The sequence below is a fragment of the Thermoascus crustaceus genome, assembly GCF_041956765.1.
Source record: "Thermoascus crustaceus strain CBS 181.67 unplaced genomic scaffold VTN00scaffold_2, whole genome shotgun sequence".
NCBI lineage: Eukaryota > Fungi > Ascomycota > Eurotiomycetes > Eurotiales > Thermoascaceae > Thermoascus > Thermoascus crustaceus.
This window is the reverse complement of record NW_027192528.1, coordinates 147,456-171,278: the sequence shown is the minus strand read 5'-3', so window position 1 is coordinate 171,278 and position 23,823 is coordinate 147,456. Positions and strand designations below refer to the sequence as shown.

The 23,823-nt window shown below is 53.1% G+C and overlaps 14 protein-coding genes across 14 annotated transcripts; 6 read left to right on the top strand and 8 right to left on the bottom strand.

Moving 5' to 3' along the window:
• Positions 1-613: 613 nt before the first annotated feature.
• Positions 614-2,624, top strand: VTN00DRAFT_3568 (uncharacterized protein; the record flags this gene model as incomplete). The annotated part of the gene is made up of 3 exons (XM_069429899.1): positions 614-746; positions 826-1,627; positions 1,697-2,624. 3 exons carry the CDS (start codon positions 614-616, stop codon positions 2,622-2,624), a joined length of 1,863 nt encoding a protein of 620 aa, XP_069289089.1.
• Positions 2,625-3,430: 806 nt separating this feature from the next.
• On the bottom strand, positions 3,431-3,721 carry VTN00DRAFT_3567 (uncharacterized protein; the record flags this gene model as incomplete). Its single annotated transcript, XM_069429898.1, has 1 exon — positions 3,431-3,721. The coding sequence occupies one exon, from the start codon at positions 3,719-3,721 to the stop codon at positions 3,431-3,433; it is 291 nt and encodes a 96-aa protein (XP_069289088.1).
• Positions 3,722-3,773: 52 nt separating this feature from the next.
• On the bottom strand, positions 3,774-4,945 carry VTN00DRAFT_3566 (uncharacterized protein; the record flags this gene model as incomplete). The annotated part of the gene is made up of 5 exons (XM_069429897.1): positions 3,774-3,855; positions 3,940-4,074; positions 4,137-4,624; positions 4,689-4,755; positions 4,815-4,945. The coding sequence occupies 5 exons, from the start codon at positions 4,943-4,945 to the stop codon at positions 3,774-3,776; spliced, it is 903 nt and encodes a 300-aa protein (XP_069289087.1).
• A 784-nt stretch (positions 4,946-5,729) lies between these two features.
• On the bottom strand, positions 5,730-8,771 carry VTN00DRAFT_3565 (uncharacterized protein; the record flags this gene model as incomplete). Its single annotated transcript, XM_069429896.1, has 1 exon — positions 5,730-8,771. One exon carries the CDS (start codon positions 8,769-8,771, stop codon positions 5,730-5,732), a length of 3,042 nt encoding a protein of 1,013 aa, XP_069289086.1.
• Positions 8,772-9,111: 340 nt separating this feature from the next.
• Positions 9,112-10,708, bottom strand: VTN00DRAFT_3564 (uncharacterized protein; the record flags this gene model as incomplete). The annotated part of the gene is made up of 2 exons (XM_069429895.1): positions 9,112-10,586; positions 10,648-10,708. The coding sequence occupies 2 exons, from the start codon at positions 10,706-10,708 to the stop codon at positions 9,112-9,114; spliced, it is 1,536 nt and encodes a 511-aa protein (XP_069289085.1).
• A 454-nt stretch (positions 10,709-11,162) lies between these two features.
• VTN00DRAFT_3563 (uncharacterized protein) lies at positions 11,163-14,927 on the top strand (the record flags this gene model as incomplete). The annotated part of the gene is made up of 5 exons (XM_069429894.1): positions 11,163-11,609; positions 11,661-12,307; positions 12,361-13,414; positions 13,463-13,915; positions 13,962-14,927. The coding sequence occupies 5 exons, from the start codon at positions 11,163-11,165 to the stop codon at positions 14,925-14,927; spliced, it is 3,567 nt and encodes a 1,188-aa protein (XP_069289084.1).
• Positions 14,928-15,928: 1,001 nt separating this feature from the next.
• VTN00DRAFT_3562 (uncharacterized protein) lies at positions 15,929-17,134 on the bottom strand (the record flags this gene model as incomplete). The annotated part of the gene is made up of 1 exon (XM_069429893.1): positions 15,929-17,134. One exon carries the CDS (start codon positions 17,132-17,134, stop codon positions 15,929-15,931), a length of 1,206 nt encoding a protein of 401 aa, XP_069289083.1.
• Positions 17,135-17,452: 318 nt separating this feature from the next.
• VTN00DRAFT_3561 (uncharacterized protein) lies at positions 17,453-17,896 on the bottom strand (the record flags this gene model as incomplete). The annotated part of the gene is made up of 4 exons (XM_069429892.1): positions 17,453-17,481; positions 17,529-17,592; positions 17,651-17,682; positions 17,755-17,896. The coding sequence occupies 4 exons, from the start codon at positions 17,894-17,896 to the stop codon at positions 17,453-17,455; spliced, it is 267 nt and encodes an 88-aa protein (XP_069289082.1).
• A 279-nt stretch (positions 17,897-18,175) lies between these two features.
• Positions 18,176-19,268, top strand: VTN00DRAFT_3560 (uncharacterized protein; the record flags this gene model as incomplete). The annotated part of the gene is made up of 2 exons (XM_069429891.1): positions 18,176-19,155; positions 19,211-19,268. 2 exons carry the CDS (start codon positions 18,176-18,178, stop codon positions 19,266-19,268), a joined length of 1,038 nt encoding a protein of 345 aa, XP_069289081.1.
• A 315-nt stretch (positions 19,269-19,583) lies between these two features.
• VTN00DRAFT_3559 (uncharacterized protein) lies at positions 19,584-19,859 on the bottom strand (the record flags this gene model as incomplete). The annotated part of the gene is made up of 1 exon (XM_069429889.1): positions 19,584-19,859. The coding sequence occupies one exon, from the start codon at positions 19,857-19,859 to the stop codon at positions 19,584-19,586; it is 276 nt and encodes a 91-aa protein (XP_069289080.1).
• Positions 19,860-20,026: 167 nt separating this feature from the next.
• On the top strand, positions 20,027-21,345 carry VTN00DRAFT_3558 (uncharacterized protein; the record flags this gene model as incomplete). The annotated part of the gene is made up of 2 exons (XM_069429888.1): positions 20,027-20,147; positions 20,210-21,345. The coding sequence occupies 2 exons, from the start codon at positions 20,027-20,029 to the stop codon at positions 21,343-21,345; spliced, it is 1,257 nt and encodes a 418-aa protein (XP_069289079.1).
• Positions 21,346-22,388: 1,043 nt separating this feature from the next.
• Positions 22,389-23,039, top strand: VTN00DRAFT_3557 (uncharacterized protein; the record flags this gene model as incomplete). The annotated part of the gene is made up of 3 exons (XM_069429887.1): positions 22,389-22,531; positions 22,654-22,754; positions 22,864-23,039. 3 exons carry the CDS (start codon positions 22,389-22,391, stop codon positions 23,037-23,039), a joined length of 420 nt encoding a protein of 139 aa, XP_069289078.1.
• Positions 23,040-23,078: 39 nt separating this feature from the next.
• Positions 23,079-23,300, top strand: VTN00DRAFT_3556 (uncharacterized protein; the record flags this gene model as incomplete). The annotated part of the gene is made up of 1 exon (XM_069429886.1): positions 23,079-23,300. The coding sequence occupies one exon, from the start codon at positions 23,079-23,081 to the stop codon at positions 23,298-23,300; it is 222 nt and encodes a 73-aa protein (XP_069289077.1).
• A 9-nt stretch (positions 23,301-23,309) lies between these two features.
• VTN00DRAFT_3555 (uncharacterized protein) lies at positions 23,310-23,730 on the bottom strand (the record flags this gene model as incomplete). The annotated part of the gene is made up of 2 exons (XM_069429885.1): positions 23,310-23,511; positions 23,660-23,730. The coding sequence occupies 2 exons, from the start codon at positions 23,728-23,730 to the stop codon at positions 23,310-23,312; spliced, it is 273 nt and encodes a 90-aa protein (XP_069289076.1).
• Between the last annotated feature and the right edge of the window lie 93 nt (positions 23,731-23,823).

Below are 23,823 nucleotides of genomic sequence, written 5' to 3'. Positions count from 1 at the left end.
ATAACAACAACAAAGGGACTCGAGGAGACGAAAGGGAGAGAGGAGAGATACTATTAGATTTCTATTCCTTTCTTATCCATCTTGATCCTAATACTTACGGTCTACCTACCTATGTATACCTAACTAGCAGGGAGCTATCATCCGCGAGATCTCTCATATCGCGGTGGACCTGAGCTGAAGGTCGATCATAGGCACTGAATTAAATACAGGAAGCTATAAACCCCGGGTTTTGCTACGTAGCTCACTGCGGGATCCGACGAGTTTCTGCACTGTCAACTGAGGACTGGAGAGGGGACCTGCCCATACATACCTAACCTCAATAGACAGGCCACATCTGGAGGTCACCTCAGCTCCAGGGCGGCCTCCGTTACTTTGCTTTGCTTTGCTTTCCTCCACTTCCTCCAGCGCACAGCGGCCAAGCGGTGAATTCAGCTGTTATCCATCCCCCAGACAACAAGCTATACACATACGCGCGCGAACGAGGGAGTTACCCGCGACACGACACTTTCATCATCGGACGACTCACATTCGCCATCCTTAACTGGATAATATCATCTCCTTTAACAGCTTCATCCCAGCCAGTTAGCTATTCACAGCGCTCAATGCTATTGAGATGATACCTCGTCAATTACCGATTCACGCGTCCGAGACGAACGATGCCCTTAGATGGGACAGCACGTTGATGGGGGCTGAATTCTGGAAAATCCGGCAGATGAAGAATATCTTTGATGATGATATCTATTCAGGTCAGTTGTCTCGACAAGACTCAGTCGCTAGATGAAGCTGCAAGCTGGATCTTATCAGTCGCTAACTTTTCAAGTCCAGGTTATCCTTCAGTTCAGCGGAAGAAGCTAGAGGAGATCAGAAGACCATCCACGAGCGCAGCTCACGGCGGCATTGGTATCGAACACGAGACACCAAAGAAATCCTTCTTCAGACGTCGTCGTTCGAGCATGACGGACGTCCACATGCTCGATGTGGAATCCAGCAGCAACACCATGCCCATGCCCAGTAGTAGCAGCCGTTTCTTCGACTTTGGAAGGAGAGCCAGGTCCCGCTCTCCAGCTAAAGTTCTTGACTATGCTAGTACTAGGCCTGGTCGTGCCCTATTCCGCCCGTTTGGACATAACAGCAGCAACAACAGGAGACATGAGAGTAGTGAGTCCAGTGTGGGATCCTCCGCGCTGGATGTCAGCCTCCCTCCCCATCCCCAAGCGTTGGGCAGTCCAGCCAAACCACTGCTTTATTTCCGCGGAGGCGCCTGCTGGGAGTACATAGAACGCGGGCTCGACACCCTGTGTCTAGACCTCTTCTGGCCCGTCAGAGAGGACTCGCAGCAGCAGGAGCAGCAGAACGCGGAGAACTTGGAGAACGACATGCTCGACATCGAGGACCTCGCGCCGCTCTGCTCGTTCCGCGGGCTGCGCGTCCTCAAGCTGACAGGCATGATGCAGTCGTACCAGAAGTACATCTGGCAGACGGCGTGGCTCAATGTGGATCTCGAGGAGCTGGACCTGGAGATGATCCTCGAGCCATGTATCCGCCGTAACTTTGATGGCGACTGGCCGTTTGTCAAGGGAGATTGGCAGCCAAGGATGATGGGAGCGGATCCGCCGCCGGTCTACCAGTAAGTTTTCGTAGATTGACAGAAACACCAGATGGAAAACGAGAAGAATATTAACATCGAACTATCCAGCGGCAACGACGGCGACGGCACCCTCGACCGCGACATCGGCATCGGCGAATACCTCGACAAAAACATCATCGAGGCGGCCAGGATACTCGCCAGCACGATGGGTCCGACCCGCAATCGCCTCTCCATCGTCTCCCTCACCCTGACGGGCTTCGTCGTCGACGCGGACCCGTTCTACCTCTGGTTCAACCCGGGCCGGCTCCGCCGCATCCACTTCAAGAACGACTGCGTCGACGCCGGGTTCTGCCTTCCCCAGTCCATGCGGGGAGGGATCGTCACGATCGACTTCCCCAGACAGGTAAAAGAGCACGCTATGGTGATCCGTCCGGTTGATCCTGTTCGGGAGATAAAGCTCGTGGAGTTGCAGGGCGGAGAGAAGGTCTGGGAGTGGGACTATGGCGGGTACAGAGGGGGGAGGATCTGGGATGTATTTGATCTGGGGAGTAGTAAGGAACAGATCAACGAGGAAAACAGCAGGTTGCTCGACAATTATAATTATAACGACAACGATGACGACGAATATATAGCTGTCTTCCGGGAAGAATATCAAAATCAAAACCGATACCACGTCCCGAGCGACGTCATCGACCAGGACCAGGGCAAGGACACCAAATCCAAATTCAAAAACAAGACCCAGACCAAACCCAGCAAGAAGAAACTTCAAAAACCCACCAAAAACAAGAGCTCCAAAGCCCTCCGACACATGCCCAGCCAGGCCTCGACCCTCGCGTCAGCCTCCGCCTCCCCGCGCCGCCGTCGCTCCGGCGCGCTTCTCTACGGACGACGCGCGATCGTTCGGATCCCGGGGTGGTGGGGAGGAGGAGGGAGCTCAAACTCGTCGCCGGCCAAGCTTGAAGGTCAAGCTCGAGCTCAAGCTGCGAGGGATGCCCGCGGTAGTCGTCCCGCCGGGGCGCGGGGAGAAGTACAGTAGCGCGATATCGATTGATTGATGAGATCCTCTGGATGCTGAGTCAGCATTCTTTTTTTTGTTGTTATCTTTATCTCCGTATGGCGTACGGAGTTAGTTTAGTACTTAGCTCTTGTTGTGTATGGAGGACGATCACTTTTTTTCTTTTCGATTCGTTTTCTTTATGCCTTGTTTTATTTTCATTTTTATTTTTTATTTTTTTAAGTGACTGTGATATGATACCACTCCCTACACTACTTCTGCAGCCCTCGGCGCGGTGGTAATGGGTAACAGTAATGTGTTCGTCTAATTCCCAATTGTGTGCTCAAAAGCGGCAGAGAAATAAAGAAATAAATATCCCGCTTTCGAGTAGATCGAGTAGAATGATAAATTAAGATATTCTTTCTTCACTGTTCACTGCGAGCTATGTTTCTTCTCTAAAAAGTAAACAGACAGACTCCGGCAGAGCAAGACCTTTTAAAACGGTGCGGTATGTACTGTAGAAGATGATATGATACCTTTGTGATACTGATAAAAAGAAAATACTACAGAATCAAAACTTCCATTCCAACGTAAATAGATACAAGCATCTGCTTGGATGAATTTAGATTATTAATTTATACATATATAGCACCTCCCCAACTATCTATGTACCTAGATACCTACCTGGCGTTACATTCTTGACTTGATGGTAATTTACGGTTACGGTTTACTATTATTAACCTGGACACTCTCGATCATCATCATCATCATATAATCACATCAGATGATATGACCCGAAATGAAATATCTCAGATAGCTGATTCGTTTGCTAGAATATTAGATGTAGATTACATTGCACAACACGACTGGATATCGACGCCATCCCCGCGTTTTTTCGCGTTAAAAAAATAAATATTACTTGACCACTTCGTCTTTTCGTGGACTTGTTTTTCTTGTTTTTTTTGTCTTCCCCATTCCATCCCGGTTCGTTCATCTTGCTCTGTGCAACTCCGTTTTGTTTCACCGTCGTTTTCCCTCTCAGTACAATCTCTTATGGGCCTACGACGTTGCGAGGTTCTCGGCATCAGAGATTGGTTTCGACCTGTCTTTCCGTGCTCGATAGGCCTGTCTGGCCTCATTCTTTGTCTTTCTTTGGTTGGACTGGGCTAGACTAGGCGCAGCTACCTAAATCTAAGCGCGGTCCTCCTCACCGACGCGGATCGCGCCCTCGTTGCCGATTCCTTGGGTCCAGAAGCCGTCGACGTAGAGGGTACTGTTGGTTCATCGTTAGTATCAACACTATCTCTTCCTCGTGGAGTGCATGGGGAATAGGTAAGTAGGTGAAGGGACAGCTTACATCGACGGGGAGCTGTCATGCGAGACCAGCAGCCAGTAGCCGAAGATGCCCTGGGTCAGGATGTCCAGGACCGCGAAGGCGACGATCTCGGTGTCGATGCTGACTCTGTGCGCGAGGGAGGATGTCGCGAGGATGCTGTAGACATCAGTCAGTTTCGACTCCATCCGGAGTATATGAAGTAGAGAGAGGAGACATACATCGGATACAGCGCAAAAACAACCAGCACAAACCCGCCAATGGACCCGAAGAACCTCCTCGTCTGCGAATCCTTCACGCTGGCCGCCCTCCGTCCATTGAACGCGATCTGGTGCACGACCGTCAGATACGAGAGGCAGGTGATCGTGAACCACACCCAGCGACGAGGATCATGTGCCGCGAACGTGCCAAAGATCCCGCCTACGAACATGAGCAGGTCCGCGAAGATGGCGATGACCAGGTGCGCGCCGTTCAGACCCGACAGGAGCGCCAGGTTGATCAGGATCAGCGGGGAGGTCAGCATCCAGTTGACATAGCGGATCCAATACACCTGGCGGAAGATGTCCTGGTGCGTGTCGGGCACGTGGCGGTGGGATTCGTGCAGGCGGATGTGGTTGTAGGTGATGCCGTCGCCGGTGGACATGGCGAGGTAGGTGATGAAGGAGATGGTGGTCACCAATGCCGTCAGCGTGTGAAACATGCGTTTTGGCTGGTTGCGCATCAGTTCGCATACTGTACAACTTCTAGAGATTTGGAGGATTTGGATAACATACCACTGGCACTCGGGCCGCCAGGATGTAGAAGATGAGCGAGGAAATCCCCATGAGCACCGTGACGACCCTGCGATTTTGTGAGTATACTGTACAGCGCTAGAAATCCTCCAACACAGCACAACTTACCATAATGTCCGCTTCCCAACAGCATGAGTGTCCTGGAAGATGGGCTCATTGCCAGGAATGACCGTGGGAATCGGGGCCACGGATGTAGAGGTAGGAATGGGAGGAGTGGGAGGCGTGACGTGACCAATCATCTTGCTGTTGTTTCATAAAAATCTCGAATGCTATACTTCGAACAAAATCCGCGAAGACAGCATCTCAATTAAAGGAGAGGAAACCTCAAGAGATATACCCATGGGGAAGAGCCCAGCGCGTGATCCATCATCTATGACGAAACGGACCGTATGCAGAACGATCCATTGTGTCTCCCAAGGGTCGTAAGGTCTGGAGAACAAGCGAAGGACGAGCCAGTCAGTGCCGTCACAAAGCCAGACTCAGCGCGCCACAGACATTTTTTGTCTGGTTGCGCGGTTTTCTTGAACTGGTCGTCTTGACGAGAGCATTGCGTCCCTGCGTCATCCTGACTTCGATGACCCCGTTAGCGAGAGCTCGGATGTCCCAATCGGGAGCTTACCGTACTGGATGAAATGTGGAGCGCCAGGCGAGGAAGACGCGAGCGGAAACAATACGCATTTCGAACAGAACAGCTGTAAAATAAGAGGATCGAGATTTCATGGAGGATCAGACGTCGCTGGCCCTTCTGGGCTGATAGTCGGCGGAGAAAAAGCGGGCCGTGGGCGGTTTCTATGTCCCAGATCGATGAGGATGAACATACCCATTGTCAGCCAGCCACAACCACACATGTTTTCCACATCACAGATCGGCAAGGAACGGATCACAGAGTCCAGCATCGATCTACATTTAATTGAATAAGCAAAAGAAAAACACATGAGTGGTATATGTAAAATCTAAAAATACACTCTACATCATATAGACATATGCAAGACATTATCCATGCATGCATCATGAACGGGTATCCTACGCGCTCGCTTCGGAGCTAGGGGCTGCAGATGCAGCTTCATCCGGAGCTCGAACGACCTCATCACATCGCTGGCAGAGCACGTCCGCGCTGGGCTCGGGCTTGGGCACCGCATACCGCCAGCAACGCGGGCACTTGGAGTGCTGCGGCGCGTAGACGTGTGCCGTTCCCTTTCTTCCATCAGGCAGCTCAAACTCCTCCGCGTAGCTCCATTCCGCCTGCGCGATTTCAGCTGGGACGGGCTCTCCCTTGCCGCTAAGAGTCACGGAGGAGACGACGAAAAGGTCTGGCAGTTCGGACAGGTACCGGTGGAAAACAGAGTCAGCGATAGAGCTCTCGGGGAGAGCAAGGTGGACAAATGACTGCAGAGACGAGCCCATCTGCTTTTTGGACCGGGCAAGCTCCTGCACCGTCTTGATGGCCGAGTTGGCCGCCATCAGCTCGGGGAATTCCTTCTCAAGAGCGGGATCGTGCCATTCGGATGGGGGAGCGGCCACAATGCGTCTCAGCGGATGTTCGCACTGCGACTTGATCGCCTCAGGGGTGTGTTCCCACGACTCCTCAACGAGCAATGGAGTGAGGGGACCAAGGACCGTCTGGAAATGCTGGTAGATATGGAAGAGGGTCGTTTGCGCAGCGCGCCTGCTCGGGCTATCCTCCGCCTCCGTGTAAAGCCGGTCCTTGACGGTCTCCATGTAGAACGCGGAGAATTCCATGTTAACCCAGCGGTTGATTGCATTGACGGCTCTGTAAAACTCGAAATTCTCATACGCGTCCCGGCAGGCGTGGGTCAGGTTGGAGAGATGCATCAGTGCAATACGGTCAATCTTGTGCAATTCCTGGTACGGACGGAGCTTGTTGAGATCGAAGTCTCCCAGAGCACCCAACAAAAGCTTGAAGGTCACTCGGTATTTGTTCAAACTGGTGTTGACCGTCTGGAGGACCTGCTGCCCGATCACCACATCCCGAGTATAATCGCTGCTCGCGACCCACATGCGGAGGGCGTCGGGCCCCAGACCGTCGTAGACTGGCCCGCTAGATTGCGCTTGCTTCTTGCCCTTGCCCTTCTTCTGCTTGAGAGGAGGAAGGAGAGTACCATCCATAATGGAGTTCGGGTGCACCACGTTGCCGATGGACTTGCTCATCTTGCGGCCGTCCTGGTCGAGGGTAAAGCCGTGAGTAATGAGGTGCTTAAACGGGGCCTTGGGAGTAGTCTTCCCTGACACGAGCTGATGAGCGACGAAAGTGAGCAGTCCGGACTGGAACCATCCTCTGTGCTGGTCACTTCCCTCAATATAGACATCTGCAGGGTGGTTGTCTTCACGGCCGGTCCTATCAAGCTGGGTCCAGCTCGTGCCACTGTCAAACCAGACATCCATGGTGTCGGTTCCGCGCCTGTAGCCAGGGCCTGCATCATCTCGCAGAGACGGCGGTACCCAAGCCGGGTCATCCAGATCGTCCGTCCACCAAGCGTCGATGCCACGTTCTTCGATAACCTTCATGATATGCGACACGCTCTCCTTGGTCAAGACAGCATCACCCGTACCCTTGTGATAAAGAGCAGGGATCGGGACACCCCAGGCACGTTGACGGGATATGCACCACTCGCTCCGGTTCTTCACGAAGTTCTCCAAGCGTACTCTGCCAGAAGAGGGAATGAAATTAACATCTTCCAAGGCGCGAACTGCGGCATCCCGGATATCTCCAACATCAGCGAACCACTGCTCCGTTGCCCGAATGATGATAGGCTGCTTGGACCGCCAGTCGTAGGGGTACTTGTGCTCGTAGCGATGCTTAGCGAGCAGCTGGCCCTGAGATTCGACGTATTCAAGGATGGCAGCATTGCCTTCACCCAGCACCATTTTCCCGCTCAATCTTGCTGGGTCGCTTGGCATAGCCTTCTCCGTGAATTTGCCCTCGTTATCAACTGGAGCGAATGCCGGGATGCCGTGAGCCAGACAGACTTCGTAATCCTCCATACCATGACCAGGAGCACAGTGAACAAGACCAGAACCGGACTCGGCGGTGACGAACTCTGCACTGATCAGCGGCTGCACTTTCGCGTCGGGTCCCTTGAAGAGAGGTCGATACGTCGTCTCGCCTTGCAACTCGGAGCCACGAATGGAGGGAACCAGCACGGACAGATCATCATTCAACATCTGTTGAAGATACTCCAACCGAGACTTTGCAATCAGAAGCTGACCATGGTTCTGGGACTGGACGACGGTGTACTCGAGCGATTCGTTGACCGAGATGGCGGCGTTGGCAGGCAGCGTCCAAGGAGTAGTAGTCCAGATCACAGCACTGAGATTGTTCACATCTACCAAAGGATTGTCCCTCAATTTCTGAGGCAGCGTAACCAAAGGGAACCTGACGAGCGTAGCCGTAGACACATGATCATCCTTATATTCCAATTCCGCCTCCGCAAGCGCAGTACCCGTAGAAGGCGACCAGTACACAGGTTTGAACCTCCGGTAGATCAGGCCCCTGTCGACCATCTCCCGGAACACGCCCAATTGCTTCATCTCAAACTCCTTGTTCATCGTCTTGTAATGGCGCTCCCAATCGCCCATGATCCCCCAGCCGCGGAATCCCTTCATCTGCTCCACGACCGTCTTCTCCGCCAGCTGCCGCGCAGCTTTCCGTATCGCGGCGGCACCAGCCGTCGTCCCTTTCACCGCACCCAGCTCCTGCTGCCCCTGCAGCGCCTTGAGCTCAATGGGCAGCCCATGGCAGTCCCACCCGGGCACGTAGTCCACCCTCTTGCCCAGTCCCAGCTGCACCCGGCAGATGATGTCCTTGAGGATCTTGTTCAGCGCGTGGCCGATGTGCAGGTCGCCGTTCGCATAGGGGGGTCCATCGTGCAGGACGAACGTCTGGTCCGCGGGCCTGGCGCGCCGCTGCCAGGTGTAGAGGTCGTCAGTGCATCGCTGCAGGTATTTCGCCTGATCGGCCGGGGACACACGCGGGGGGAACGTCGACTTGGGGAGCTTGAGCGTCGACGACCACGACCGAGCGAGCGACTGCGGCAGTTCCGGCATGCTACTGCTGCAGCATATCCTGCCCTTTATTTTGAGCTTGCTCGAAGTTGGGGGAGAGTTCGAGTTGCAGACGTCGGTCTCTTGATTGTAAAGTTCTCTGAGCCGCCGAGAAATATATATCGGAGCCAGACCATTACCCGCCGTTACTTATGATACGCTGGAAATATGCGCGGGAAACCGTATATTTGGTAACATTACAGAAATAAATTACACCACTCGATGAGTCTGAACAACATCAATTTGGATTACTACAGCGCGCTGCATAGAGGTATATATGTCTGGTTAGTTATCCCCAAAATCCATGGTTACGAAAACTCCAATCGATCAAGCTCGAGAACAATCAGTAAATCGTCAAGCAGCTCACCGCACCGTTCTTCAATACTTCAAACAGCAGTCCGGGAAATCCGAATAACTCCGTGTTGCCCAATCCTTGACCTCCTTCTTGGCCAGCAGATCCAGATCGATGCTTGCCTCCAGTGCTCTCCTCCCAGTCGCCTAGGAACTCCACACTGCTCTCCGGGCTCTCTCCCCAACCTCTGTTGAGCACCATGCCACGCTGCAGAGCTCTCTCTTCAGCGCCGTTGGAGTAGGAACCTTTCCAAAGCTCTTTGAGTCGACTGGAGATAACCTCATATGGGGTTTCGGAGGTCAAGGAATCGTCTGTAGAATCCAAGTGGATAGTCCACCGGCTCCGTCGATGGCGGTTGAAGGGATATGACCCCGGCACATTGCCGTGTAAGATGATCTTCGTTACGGTCAACTGAGAAGAAGATGCTGGAGGCGAAGGATCTGGCAGATCAGAGCCTGGGAAGGCTGGCCCCGGTGTGGTAGGGTAAGAGATGAAAGCGTCAAAACCATGATGGAAATAGTTGAAAAAGCATTCTGCTGCCAGTTTCGAAGGGTCAACAGCTGCGGCTGGGGATATCTCTTCGTCGTCTGAATCATCGGTAATACTGTTACTCGAAGAGTGATCGGTATCGGTGCTGTCGACGCCTCGACTCGGGGATGGACTCATTTCGCGAGCGGTCACACCGCCGGCGGCAGCACCATGGATCATTATTCTTCGATCGTTCTTACGGTATATAGCGTCTGGCGGTCCAAGTTCTGCGACCAGGTCCTGCGGAGTGGTTTCGGAGAGGGTGATCCAGAACGGCGGACTGCCCCTTCGAATAAATTCGATCTTACCAGCACCGTGGATTTTGACTTCCTCTATCTCATCTGAAGCAGATTCCTTGGTCTTCCCGATCAAGGCCGGGGAACGGGGATACTGTGGTTGCTGTGTGAACATTTTAGAACGTACCTCAGGCCAGGAGGCACCCTGGAAAATCGCCATCGAGGTCGCTGGAGAAGCAGCTGACGAGGACATCAACGCTACAAAGTCACACTGCTCCGACCAGGCAGAGCTTTGTAGGGGGAAGGAGAAGGCAACCCCAGGGTACGACAGCACGTATGTCCCATACGGTGAATGCGCAGCAGGCGGGATGTACTCTCCCGGATACGATGGCCCAAACAGTCGATTATAGACGTGACGGAAACTGGGGCCCGATTGGGAGGTCTGGGGCTCACCCGGCTTCAGGCCCTTGACCACTTCCAGGTTCTTGTAAGTAAGAATGATCCTAGAGAAGTCGAGTACTTCGATCAGGCGGAGTCTCTGGTCAGGGCCATCGAACCGCAGGCGGAGACCATTGGCAGGAAGCTGTACAATGACGGGTTGATACAGAGGCTCCGTCGGGGAGTATGCGACATCGATCGCGGGGTAGGTCTGGGGATGCGCCTTAAGACGGGTGAGGACATTGTGGAGCGACATGCCAAGGGCTGTCCAGGCAGTCAGTCTCGACCTCACATAGAATACCAGACAGGGAGAGAGTGGACGTGCTTAAGAATCCAAGCCCCTTGCCGGGGAAGATCTGGGCGGCCGAAGCTCTGGAGGTCGCCATCGCTTCAGGCTACCTTGTCATGACCGGCGGATGAGAAGCTGACAGGAATTTCTGCACTGCTGGCAGAAAGATGCAGTGCAGTACAGCGCAGCGATGAAATCCCTCGTCTGGAGGGTCCAGAGAGAGACGAGATCGTCGATCTGGCGACGTCGCTGACGCTCTATATATCAGGTCGATGCGGTCTGGACAGCCGACCGCATCATGTGAGACCCGCGTCACGGGAGCTGGGGCTGGCCCGAGGCACGTGCGCGGGGACGCTTTGTTTACCTTTTGCCGTGTTGATCGCCAAAACAAGCCGGCCCTTGCATCTTGTACTGACCTCCACACCTGCAGCGTCACCGCGCGTCAGTTCATCGAAGCGCGTTTTCTGACTCCTGTCTGAACTGCAAGAAGGAGTCACGAGCATTCCTTATTCTAGGACAGATCCCCTTTTTTTCAGCCATCCGGTCGCATCATGGCTGGCCCGCAAAGGCCCGCCTCCGGGATGGCGACGAGGAGAACCGCGATGCGTCCGCCTACACGACGAGCAGCTGCCATGTCAGATCGGTCGCACTCTCCAGCAGATGCCATGAAGCCCAGTACCGCAAGCGGACGCGCTCTGAGATCACCCAGCGAGCAATCCACCGCTGGCGCGAAGAGAAAGGAGAGAGATTTCGACCATGAGACGAGCGCGGACACCAACATCCATGTCGTTGTGCGCTGTCGAGGGAGGACTGAGCGTGAGGTGCAAGAGAATAGTGGCGTGGTTGTTGCGACAGAAGGCGTAAAAGGGAAGAGCGTGGAGCTGTCCATGGGTCCCAATGCACTGGGCAACAAGACCTACACCTTCGACAAAGTTTTTTCGCCGGCGGCTGATCAGGCGATTATTTACGAGGATGTTGTGATTCCCATATTGAATGAGGTATGCAATCAGGGAGATATTCCGTAAGTTTCGTACTGATCAAGGATTCAGATGCTCTCGGGCTACAACTGCACCATCTTTGCATACGGGCAAACGGGAACGGGAAAGACTTATACCATGTCCGGAGATATGGACGACACTTTGGGCATCCTGTCCGACAACGCAGGAATCATCCCTCGCGTGCTCTACTCCCTGTTCCACAAGCTCGAGGAAACAGAGAGCACCGTGAAATGCTCTTTCATTGAGCTGTACAACGAAGAATTGAGGGACCTGCTCTCCCCGGAGGAGAATACCAAGTTGAAGATCTTCGACAATGAGGGCAAGAAAGGCCACAATGGCAGCACATTGGTTCAGGGAATGGAGGAATCTCATATTGCTTCCGCGTCTGCTGGTATCAGACTTCTTCAACAGGGCAGCCACAGGCGCCAGGTTGCTGCCACCAAGTGCAATGACCTGAGTTCTCGAAGCCACACAGTCTTCACTATCACTGTATATATTAAGCGAACTACGGAGGGGGGCGAGGAGTACATCAGTTCCGGCAAGCTGAACTTGGTCGACCTGGCAGGCAGCGAGAATATCCAGCGAAGTGGAGCGGAGAATAAGCGAGCTGCGGAGGCTGGCTTGATCAACAAGAGTCTGCTCACGTTGGGACGAGTGATCAATGCCCTTGTCGACAAAAGCCCACACATTCCATACAGGTCAGTCCAAGTGTCCCACACGCTAATGACAAGACGTTCACTGACTGTAACAGGGAATCGAAGCTTACTCGGTTGCTCCAAGACTCCTTGGGAGGTCATACAAAGACGTGCATCATTGCTACAGTGTCGACGTCGAGGAGCAACCTGGAGGAGACGATATCCACTCTGGACTACGCGTTCAGAGCGAAGAACATCCGCAACAAACCGCAAATCAACTCCACAATGTCAAAGAAAACTCTCCTTCGGGAATTCACTGCTGAAATCGAGAAGCTCAAAAGTGAGCTTATTGCCACGAGACATCGGAATGGTGTCTACATGACGGCTGAGGCGTATGAAGAAATGACCGTGGAGAGTGAATCCCGACGCATCGTTAGCGAAGAGCAAAGAGCAAAGATAGAAACCATGGAGGCTAGTCTTCGTAACAAGGTTCAAGAGCTCTTCACATTAACGAGCAATTTCAACAACCTGAAGAAGGACCACGAAGAAACACGGGCCGCTCTGAATGAGACCAACGATGTACTCGAAAAGACGGAGATCGTGTTGAGAGACACCAAGCGCAACCTGGCAGAAGAAGAGATGCTACGGAAGGCCCACCAGGAGACCGAGGAGAAGCTGCGTGACGTTGGTACAGGCCTAATCTCCACGTTGGACAAGACAGTCAAAGATGTGGACGGTCTTCACTCCAAGCTGCGTCGTAGATCAGACCTCCACAGGATTAATCGTGAAACGTGGGAGGCCTCAACGTCTGAGGTTGTTGATGTCACGACGCTGGTTGACGCCAGGATGGAAGCATTCCAGTCGCAGCATTCAAGCCTGCTTGCAGATTTCTCCAACAAAATAAGCCAATTCGTGACCACGGAGCTAAGCAACGTCAGTTCCAGTCAGTCGCAATTGGACGAATTCAGATCCTTGTTCGACCAGGCGGAGTCAGAGATAAAGGCCCAAACTTCCAGTGCCCATGATGAGATGAACAACGTCCTTGAGGAGATTAAGGTCTTGCGCGAAGATGTAAAGGAGAAAGTGGGCGAAGGCCTTGATGGACTGTCAGCCGCAGCGGCCCGGATATCCGAGGAGGTTATCGGTGAATTAACCGAATTCCACACTCAGGTAAGCCCCCCAAAGCATTCTAGCGCTATTGTCTGCTGACAGAACCAGCTCCATACTTCTTACAGCGCCCTCGGTAGAGATCTCAAGGCGATGTTTGAAAACATGGTCCAGCATCTGGAGGAGCAGAAGGCTGAAGCCAATGCCTTGCGACAGCAGTTGCAGATAGCAAACCAGCAGGCCATGGAAGCCAATCAACGGGCCTCCTCCCAGCTGCAGCATACTCTGGAAGAAGAGCGTGAGAATGCTGAAGCCGATCGTAATAACCTTTTGTCGCAGATCAAGCTGCTCTTGGAGGAATCTGGCCAGAAGCAGGCAGATCGGTTGAAGGGCAAGGTTGACGGCATAAGGTCAGATATGGCGTCTTCTAGTCAATCGCTTGAGCAGGCAAACGCTACATATGGAGAACGAATGGATGAGTGGATGCGCAAGGAGGATGCTTTTGTCGATGAGGTCACTAGCTCCAGGGATGCTCTGAAGACCAAGATGCAAGACGACTGGACGGTAAGATTGAACTCCTGGGAATTTGAGAATGTGCTAATAGTGTTAGACGTTCGACGAGCGTAATGCTTCAATTCAAAAGGCGACCGAATCAATTCATGAGGAGACCGTGCGGATTGTGGATGCTCAGATGAAGGACATGGCTACGCAGATGGAGGTGCTCGATGACTTCGTCACGAAAGCCCGTTCTCAGAACGGGCGCTACCTTGAAGCTCATCTGGAGAACCTCAACGATCTTGCAAGCAATGTCCGTGAATCATACTCGAGTCTCCATGATCACTTCACTGGTTTCGGTGATCGCGTACGTGGATTCCATGAAGATGCCATCACGCAGAAGGATACTGTGCAAGAGTCGATTGCTCCTCTATCGGAACAAGTCCGCAAACCGCTCACGGAGCTCCAAGCCAACATACGAAACGCGCCACTCACCGAGTATACGGCCACGGGTGAGACCCCGCCAAAGAGGAAATACGAGTATCCGACGACGCTACCGCGGACGGAAGCCCATGAAACATTGATCAAAAAAATGAGGAAGCTGAACGACCCTGCAGCGTCGCCGTTTGGTGGGGAGGACTTTATGGCTCCCATACCGGGCCCTGTATTGGGCTCCCCATCCAAGCGCTCGCCAATAAAGGGTTCTCCATCAAAGACTCGGGTATATAATGATGCTGAGGACGAGGTAGGGACTCTCCCTCCTCCCACATCCACGGCTACCTCAGCCAACATTGGACTTAGGGAGGTCGATATAAACGTCGCCGTGAAACCGCTTGCGTCTAGCACAAGCTCAGACAGCTCAAAGGCCGATCTTGAAAAGGACATCCCGACTGCAAAGGACGACACTGCCCCACCACTCTCGAAGAAACAGCTCCCTGCCTCTGTGGCTGCGGAGAGTAAGCTGCCACAGAAGACTATCACTAGAAAGATGGCCGGAATGACAGAAGGAAGGGAAAATGTCCCGCCGCCAAGTGGGATGATGACTGGACGGAGGACAAGGAGTGGTAGGCTTTCTGGTTGATTTTTTGTGAGTTTCATGATTTTCGCTTGTTTGCATTTGGCTGCATTCTTAGCTTTTGTTCTTTTCATGGATTGACAAAAGATACCCTCGCTTGTTCAAGTTACTTTTCTGGGTTCTGGGACCGGTCTGGTCTCTTTTGTCTTTTGTTCTTATCTTTTTTTTTAGCTTGTGCTTGGTTTTTAGAGTGACCAGGTCATGCTGGCTTTTTGTGGGAATGGAATGGACTGGGGAAATTGGTCATCCTGGTATCTACCTTTTCTTTTTGTTTCTTTCGAGGCAACCCCCATTCTTTATGAGATACCTCTTCTTTTCTTTATCTTTACCCCTTTTTGTTTTGTATGTTTTCTGGAGATTGTTGGGGATAGAAATACTGGGAGGAGGCGTTCTTGCTTCAGTCGGTTTTAGTTGCAGGTTCCTACGCAATCTTATCGATTTTTCGAAGTTCATCCCTTAGATTGTATTGCATGGTAGTATTGGTGGATGCTTCTAGAGTCATCAGTATGATAATAATCAATCAGGTGAAAGATTTCAACTACTGATGGGAATGTGTTGACATATATAGGCTACGTTGACTCTTGTTAAGGCAGTAATGTGCGAAGAAAGGATCTTGCAAATGCCTATCAGGAAGTAGACATATATAATCTACCTGGGTAGTAGTAGTTGTCTGCTCAGGGTCTTCCTGAACTAATTATTTCTCTGTTTATGTAATTTTTTATTTTCTCTTCTCTTCTACTTCAAGCGTAAGATGTCTAGATGTTTATTTAGGCGGGATCTAGGCTCCAACGATGATCGTGAGGTGGTTCCCCGAGGGTAGGTAGGGGTGGAGGATTGTCGCATTCAACAAAATGTTGGTTACTATCTAATTTTTGTCTGTTTTCTGGTAACATAAATATGTACGTATATCGATATCGATATGGAGAGAGAGTGTGTGAGCTGTGGTCTGATCTGGGATTCCCGGTTTAATAATTATTACAGTACAGTAAGTGATCGATTAATGGATTTCACGCTCCCTCTCTCTGCGTAGTCTCGTCTTCATGTTCATCGGGACCGGTCGTCGCCTGACCGCCCTCCTCCTGCTCGTAATGCGTGTCAGTCTGTTCCATTCCCACTTCATCGGGACCAACATCCTCCGCTTCCATTCGTTGTTGTCGTTCCGCTCCAGCTGCGGTCTCCGCACCTTCTTCTCTCTCCCTTGTTTCTGGTTCCCGTTCTCCTGCTGGTACGTGTCCGCCAACCTCGATGACCCGTCTCAGCTCATCCATCCGCCTCTCGAACTGCTCCATCATCTCCTCGAGCGTCTGGCCGTCCCTGTCTCTGACAATCTTGTCCCGCGGAAGACCGGCCGTGCCTTTTATCTTGAGCATCAGGCTGCCGCTGCCCGGATGTTCGCCGTTTGTGGTGCTGTTCTCAAATGTTGGGGCGGGAGTTAGCTGCGTGTCGAGGACTTGCCAGGATGGGGTGAGGCTGTGCGCGGAGGTGATGGTGAATGGTAAAGAAGGTGGATATGTTTGTGGCTGGTTTGGTTGGTGATGTTGGGCGACCGGGGATGTGGACAGGGAGGTAGTTCCGCCGGGTGCGGCAGTCGCAGGTGCAGTAGATGTATCTGCCCCTTGCGGCTCCGGGTTGGACGGCTCCATATCTAGGATAATGTAATGCTCCCGCACCCCAGGGATTGGGGGTGGTAGGGAGGAGGTCTTCCTCGGGCCGGATTGCCGTCCTTCCAGCTCATCCTCTTCTCCGTATGGCTCTTCATCTTGCTGCTCAACAGCAGCTTGGCGCCATCGCGATGTCCCTTTTCCTGTCGGTGGAGATGTGCCATGATCCGCTTCTAGAGCTCGCAGGGCTGCCTCTGTCACCAGATCCGTGTCGTCGTCAGAGAATATGTAGTGCACAGTCGGGTGGTGGTAATCGGAGGAGTTGGCGTCTTCGATCAGGGTGAAGAATGGCCGGAATTGCGGATGGGGCGATGATTCTAGGCTCTGGCGCCGTTCAGCATGATCGTGCGGAGTAAATCCCTCCTCAGTCTGCTGCTGCCCATGGAATTGCTGCTGGTCTTGGGTAGTGTCGTATTGCTCGCGTTGCTGCTGGTGGGTCGAGGCTCGTCCGATGGCCCATGGGCGGGAAGGCTGGGCCCCTGCGTTTCCTCGGGATGATTGCTTGGACGGGGAGGAGGACAGGGGAGATGGGGTATGTTTGGGAAAAGACATCTCCAATGTGGCTGGGCTACATGATTGTGGTGGATTGCGACGTGGGGAGAGGTGATCGCTAGCTAGCGTACAGCTGCTGTCCGGGGCTGGAGATGGAGAGGAGACGAGGCGGCGTTATCGATAGCGTCAGGTGATCGGCTCGTGATCGGCTGGTGACCGGCGCCGCAGTCGAGCTTTGAAGGCATTTTGATGCGAGTTTTCAGACGATATGTGAACTATTTACAACGAAAAATGCTGTCGATTGAGATGGATATCGTATGTATATGTCTGTCTGCAGTACCCCTCCCCATGCGCTTGTGGAATTTCGGGGTAAAGGACTTATTCATCGCCCTGCTTCCATTCGAATTCTGCGATAGTTAGCTGCAGCAACAGGAAAAGTCGCAGATGAGCATACTCTGTCTGCACATAGGGCAGAGTCCCTTGGAAGACTCTTGCTGGATCCAGGTCAGGAGGCAGTGCTGTTCGAAGAGAAAAAGTCAGTATCTGGCTATCGCAAAGTGAGCTCCACTATCGCACCATATGAAACGAATGGCCGCATTTTCCCATCACTAAACAGAAAAATTTTCTCAGTCAGTTTCCGGATCTTCGAAAGAGTGCGATACGTGAAACGGTAGACATACACAGAGAGCAATCATCTCCAGGGAACTTGCAAGTGGGACAGGTGCCGTCGAACTGGACGCGACAGATACCGCACACCTCGTCTTCAGGCATGTCCCAACGCCAGGAGGCAACAGCGTTCCATTCCTTGATGGTAACCTTCATAATTGTTAGAAGAAATCGGAGAGGAAATTGGTGGTGGGAAGTGAGGAGCAGTATCAGGAGTGGTGTAGGATTATAGACTGTAGATGGTCTCTAGCGCTGGTTGTTTACATGCTCTGCCTCCGGTGCGGGCCATCGCCTTCACACGGGTCCCGAACTTCACTCCGCATCTCTGTATCTCCCCACCATAACGTCGCGTGCTTCATAACTATCGCTTACTCAGCTGCGCAGCTTCTGCTCGATATGAAGTAATTGTTTTGTGAAAACAATCTCTTTCCAACAATGGTTCTCGTCGCACTTCGTACTACCTTCGCGTCGCCTACTAGGCTGGTGCGCCGTACCATGTCTTCCCCTCACGCACTGCCCCAGCGCCCGCAGCAGCGCCAGTTCTCCCTTTCTTCCTACATTGTTACCCCCAAAGAGCTCCACGAGGCGCTGAAGAAAAGTCCGCCTACTAAGATCTCTACTTCTCCTCGTGTCATTCCTCTATGCGCTGCCTGGTTTATGCCCAATGACCCTGAGGGCCGCAAGGGGATCGATGTCTTCCGCAAGAGTCGCATCCCACAGGCACGTTTCTTTGACATCGATGCTGTCAAGGACCATGAGTCCCCTTATCCACACATGCTGCCCACTGCAGAGACGTTCGCAGAGGCAATGAGCGATCTGGGCATCCGCAGAGATGACGCGATCGTGGTTTACGATACAGAGGAGCTGGGCATCTTCAGTGCGCCCCGCGTGGGCTGGACTCTGCGGGTCTTTGGACACCCCAATGTGCACATTTTGAACAACCACAGGTTATGGGTCCGCGAGGGATATCCCACGGAGTCTGGAGAGCCCGCACCGGTCGAGAAGTCGAATTACCCTGTTCCGGCGTATGACACTGACCTTGTGGTCCGTTTCCCGGAGATGAAGGAGATTGCCAAGGACTACGGAAAGGAGGGATCAGAGGGCATAGAGATCTTGGATGCGAGATCCTACGGCCGCTGGGCCGGTACGGAGAACGAACCGCGCCCTGGCTTGTCGTCTGGACATATGCCTGGTTCCAAGAGCATGCCGTTCCAAGAACTACTTGATCCTGAGACCAAGACCCTTCTTCCAGGACCCGAGCTGCGGAAGATCTTCGAGGCGAAAGGAGTCGATCCGGCGAAGACCATCATCAGCTCATGTGGCACGGGCGTGACCGCTGCCATTATCGAGACGGCGTTGGGCGAGGCGGACTACGGGGAAACCCGGGAGAGGAGACTTTACGATGGAAGCTGGACGTAAGTATAACCATCTTGATGCCATCTACCCGGGGTCGTCGCTAACTGCTGGCAGTGAGTGGGCGCAGCGTGTGTCTGAGGACAGCGGCCTGATCAGGAAGACGACGACCTAGCCTTGCAGGTGGATAGTCGGCTGTGACGCAGTGGCAACGGGTTGATGGGAGCATGTATGTCTGATGGCCTGATATGATTATGTTTTCCTTGACTTTGTAGCCTTGTTCCATGTCTCTTTAGGGCGTATTTTTCCCTTTATGATAGCAAGTTCTTTGGGCGTTTTGAAAAAGGTTCCATGTAGCACAGGGTCCCCGGACGGTTTCGGACACGAAAAAAAACGGTCAACTATGAAATATTATCCATGGACAGCAGCCGGGTGCGTTCTAAAAAGGACGTAGTAAAGAAAGGACAAAGCCACAGGGTGCTCCGAGGGCTTAGTCAGGGACGAGGCCAGCCTCGCTTCGTCCCGCGGCGTTGCGGCGATCCGCCGTCTCGTTCGTCTCCCCGTCATCCACCGCGACGGCGCATTCATCACCTCTCCACCATTGTTGATTCACCGTCCGTCTATTGTCTGCCAGCCCCGGAGACAGTCGAAGATGCTGCAGACCAATAGCCCCAGTGAATCCATCTTCGATCGTGAGCACGCCCTTCCTTCCAGCCCTCCCAGCTCCTCGAACTTCCGCTGCTGAACCACCCCCCCACATTCCCATCTGCGCCTGCGTCTACCAACCTCGCCCTGTAGCGCTGGCATCTGCTGACGTCTCCTGCGCTTCAGTTGCGGCTGTCAACACCTGGTGTTCTCCGGTATAGTGCAGGTCTTTAGCCCAGCTGACGCTCTTTTGACTTGACCTTGTTCCCCTGTGGAAAACCTTCTACCATGGCGACCGGACGCAAGGTCTTCCACTGCGCCGTGGATGACACGGCCCTAACAACGAACATCAGTGAAATCAAGAAGTGGACTTCCAACGGTGCAATTTCTCTCATCGTTCCTCTTTACAGTAAGTCTTATCTACCTGCTGTGCGCTTCTACCTGGCGACCGCTGACCGGGCTATCCGTCAGCCCTCGAACGTCTCCATGCGCTGAAGAGAGCCGGATCTCAAGTCGCCATCAATTCCCGCGAGGCCGTCCGCTTTCTCGACCGTGTTACCTCCGGAAAGGACAGCATCCCAGCTGATCGCGTCGTTCTGCAGGGGCCCATGGAGCAGTACGAGACTTGGGCGGAGGCGGAGAAATTCTTCCTTCCGGAATTTGAGGAGGAAGCTGAGGCAGTTGAGGCGATCACTGAAGACAGATCTCAGATCGAGCCGCAAAAGCCCGTGGGGAGGATTAAAGAAATCAAGGACGACGCTTCTTCCAGCGATCTCTCGCAGATGCTCCTGAACAAGCTGAACTTCAAGAAGGAACCTGATGCGGCTTCGATTACGTCTACTGGAACCCACAGTGCTGCTGCGTCGCGGTCTTCCTCTAGGAGCTCTCGCACCAGCCCTGAATGCGTGGCTGCTCAGTTGACGTCCGACGAGGTCCCCGCGGGGACCACGGCTGGACAGGTAAACGGCGTCCAGCGTTCCTCTACCGTCCCCACGGTCCCTATGGCGCTTCGGCCCCTGCTGAGTGCACTTCTATGGCGCCTGCACAGCGGCCCCGATGCTTCCAACCCCGCAAAGGCCTGCATCCTCGTTACCAACGACCGTACTACGCAATCCTGGGCCCAGAAGTTCGGCATCGCTACCAAGAACATCCACCAGCTGCGTACCGCCATCCAGTACGAGGAGAAAGAGTACAAGAACCGCTGCAAGTATGTCGAAAAGACCCAGGCGGCCGAACCGAAGCCTCTGCTTTCCTACGAGAACGACAGCGACGAGGATGAGCTGGTGTTTGTCCCGCGGGGCCGTGGCAAGGGAACCACTACCCGGGGCGGCAATGCCCGTGGCGGCAATAACCGCAAGCCTGCCATGAAGAACACTATCCCGGCCCCAGAGACGACGATCGAGATCCCATCCCAGCCCATTGACCCGGATTCGTTTAGTCGCAACCTCCGCGTCGTCAAGCAGCCCACCGTGGACCTGAGCTCCCAGGCGGGTGCTGCGCGAGGCCTTGCAGGAGCCTCCCGCCGCTACTCTGGCGGTCGTCGTGGAGCTCCTCGTGGCCCATCCCACGGTAGCAGCCGTGGCCGTGGTAAGCTGTGGGTTCCTTGATCGAGACGGAGGTTCCATTGACCCGGTCGGATCAATGGACGGATTTTTGAACTTTTTCTCTCTACATAAGCAGTCACCGAACCCGCCTTGCCCGGATGTCAGCACAGTCGGACTACTTTTGTTAAGGCCAGTGGCATGATGGTTGAAGCCGATGGGTCGTTTTGACTGGTTGCATGGATGCGGATGGCCGTCGACTCAGGCATGGCTAGACCACTGCCCATTATCTCTCAGCTCAGTTCGTGGAGGATACCATGGATGAGATGGGACGATAGCTAGACTGGAGTGTCGACGCGGGAATCCCATGGTCGCTCTCTGCCTTTTTACTTTCGAGTTAGGGCTGTCCTGTTTGCCGTTTCACTTGCACGTGGAACAAGCAGATGTGGACAGCGGCACTGGGGCATGTTCTATTAGACTACTAGCAGGCTGGGAGGCTGCTCCGGTGCCAACACCTAGCTTTCAGCAGACATACTTTGCAGTTGCAAAAAATACACGCGGAAAAACTAGAGGAAGACCGCATCCAGACTGTTAAGCGGTCGAGAGGGAGTTGGTGAGATGCATCAGCTTGTTTATGCCTGTCTATTTCCTTTGCGAGAGGGGGGTGATTTGTTTGAATACATCTTGTTTACAGTGGAGAAAGCACCAAACCAGTTGACCAGAAGTATGTAGGTAGCCTAGGAATTTAGTCTCAGCTAAATCCTGTCTGTTGACACCATCACCCTGTGCAAAAAAACGTGCTGTGCTGTACTGGCCTGTCAGCGTCATCCACATAGTAGAGCTGGCTGCAAGCGGCGTTGCCCCGCCCGACCCGCGCATCAACAAAGTCTCGCCCTCCGCATCACATCACTTGACCTTGCTCCCTCATCATCCGCTCCATCGCTTCTCACGCGCCTCACTCTCTCCTTGAGGTGGCTGACTTCATTGACTTTCGTATAAATTACGCTACAGCTCTCAGCATTTATCCATACGCTCAATCCACTTCCCCTCCTAGAATTCCAAGCTACTCCATAGCTACATACAGCTTCCAGATTGTATACACCGCCAGAATGGTCCACCCCGACGTCGACGAGACCCCCCTCACTGCGTCTCCCATCGAGCGCCGTAACTCCCTGGAGAAGCACCTCCAGTCCCGTCCAGACCAGCAGGATCTGAAGGATCGTCACATCCTGCTCAATACCAATGTTGCTCCGTATGTTGCTGTTGCAGTTTACCCTGCTCTTCCGTTCAGACTTCCGCAGCTTGGATCATGGCGTTTCGTGGTGAATCAAGTATCTGGATGGGATCAGAGACTAACGGACGAGGTTTATATAGCTCCCTCCAGGCCGCACGCCAGGAACTCGCTCGCCAGCGGATTACGGACAGCTTGAAGAGGAGCCTCGAGCGGAGGCCCGAACGGGAGGAGCTTGTTGAGCGTGCGTCCCTTCCCCTCCTCTCTCCACGTTCCCAACAACTCTACAAGCTATACTACACCATAATCATTTACAATTGGCATGAATTGACAGGATATGGGATTGCATATAGGAAACATCCTTCCCGCCGTCAACGCCGCTCCCGCGCTGCAGGCCAACGCGCGCCAGCTCGAGAAGCACATGCGGGCCGACAGCCTCGAGCACAAGATCCAGAACCGGCCGCAGCCGGAGCAGCTCATCTCGCAGGGAATCCTGGATCCGGAGGAGGATCCGAGGAATGCGGCGTAGGCTGTGAATGCTTTTCTTTTACTTGAATTGATGTCTTGGATGGGGCGTTTGAAGGTGTTTCTTCTTCCTCCCTTTCTCTACTGTTTCTCTCTCCTTTTGGTTTTTTTTTCATCCCGTTGCGGGAATAAATTTTGGAACCAACCCCTGATTGGTTGCCTGCGCGTTTTTTCTGCCTTGCCTGATGCATCAATTACGGTCGGTTTCTTTCCTCTCCCTTTTCATTCGCGAATGCACATTGCAGATTATGACTTTATGAGATAAGAATGGGTCTCAGAATGAGAAAAAAAAAGTCGAATAAATCGAACCGGGTATGATTACGATGGGGAAAGTGCTTCTTTTTAGATTATGCGGACATCTTTCCCGGAGTGGACTGCGTCTCTCTTTTTGGACTTCAAGTTGGACCTGCTGGTTGATGATCATTGTCATTCCCTCTGTCGACTTTGCTGTGATCAAACTTTCCTGTTGCAGCCGTCTATGGTGTTACCAACCGCATTATGGCTCTGTATGAGAATGAATTCGATTCGTTGGTTGAAATCAAAGTTCCTGTGCAGAGGAACAGAAGTCATACTGACTGTGCCAATTGGACGGTCATTTGCAGCGATTTGGCATATTTTGCTTACCTTTTACCGCTGCACCTCTTAGCAGAGGATTTATTGTCATTTTTTGACTGTCGTCTGAGCGTCACAGGCATTTGAATGATGGGAAATGCATGTCCCACTTCACTACATGGACAAGACCCTGGGACCCGAAGGCAATGTCTTCATAGACGAAATAAGCATCGTGG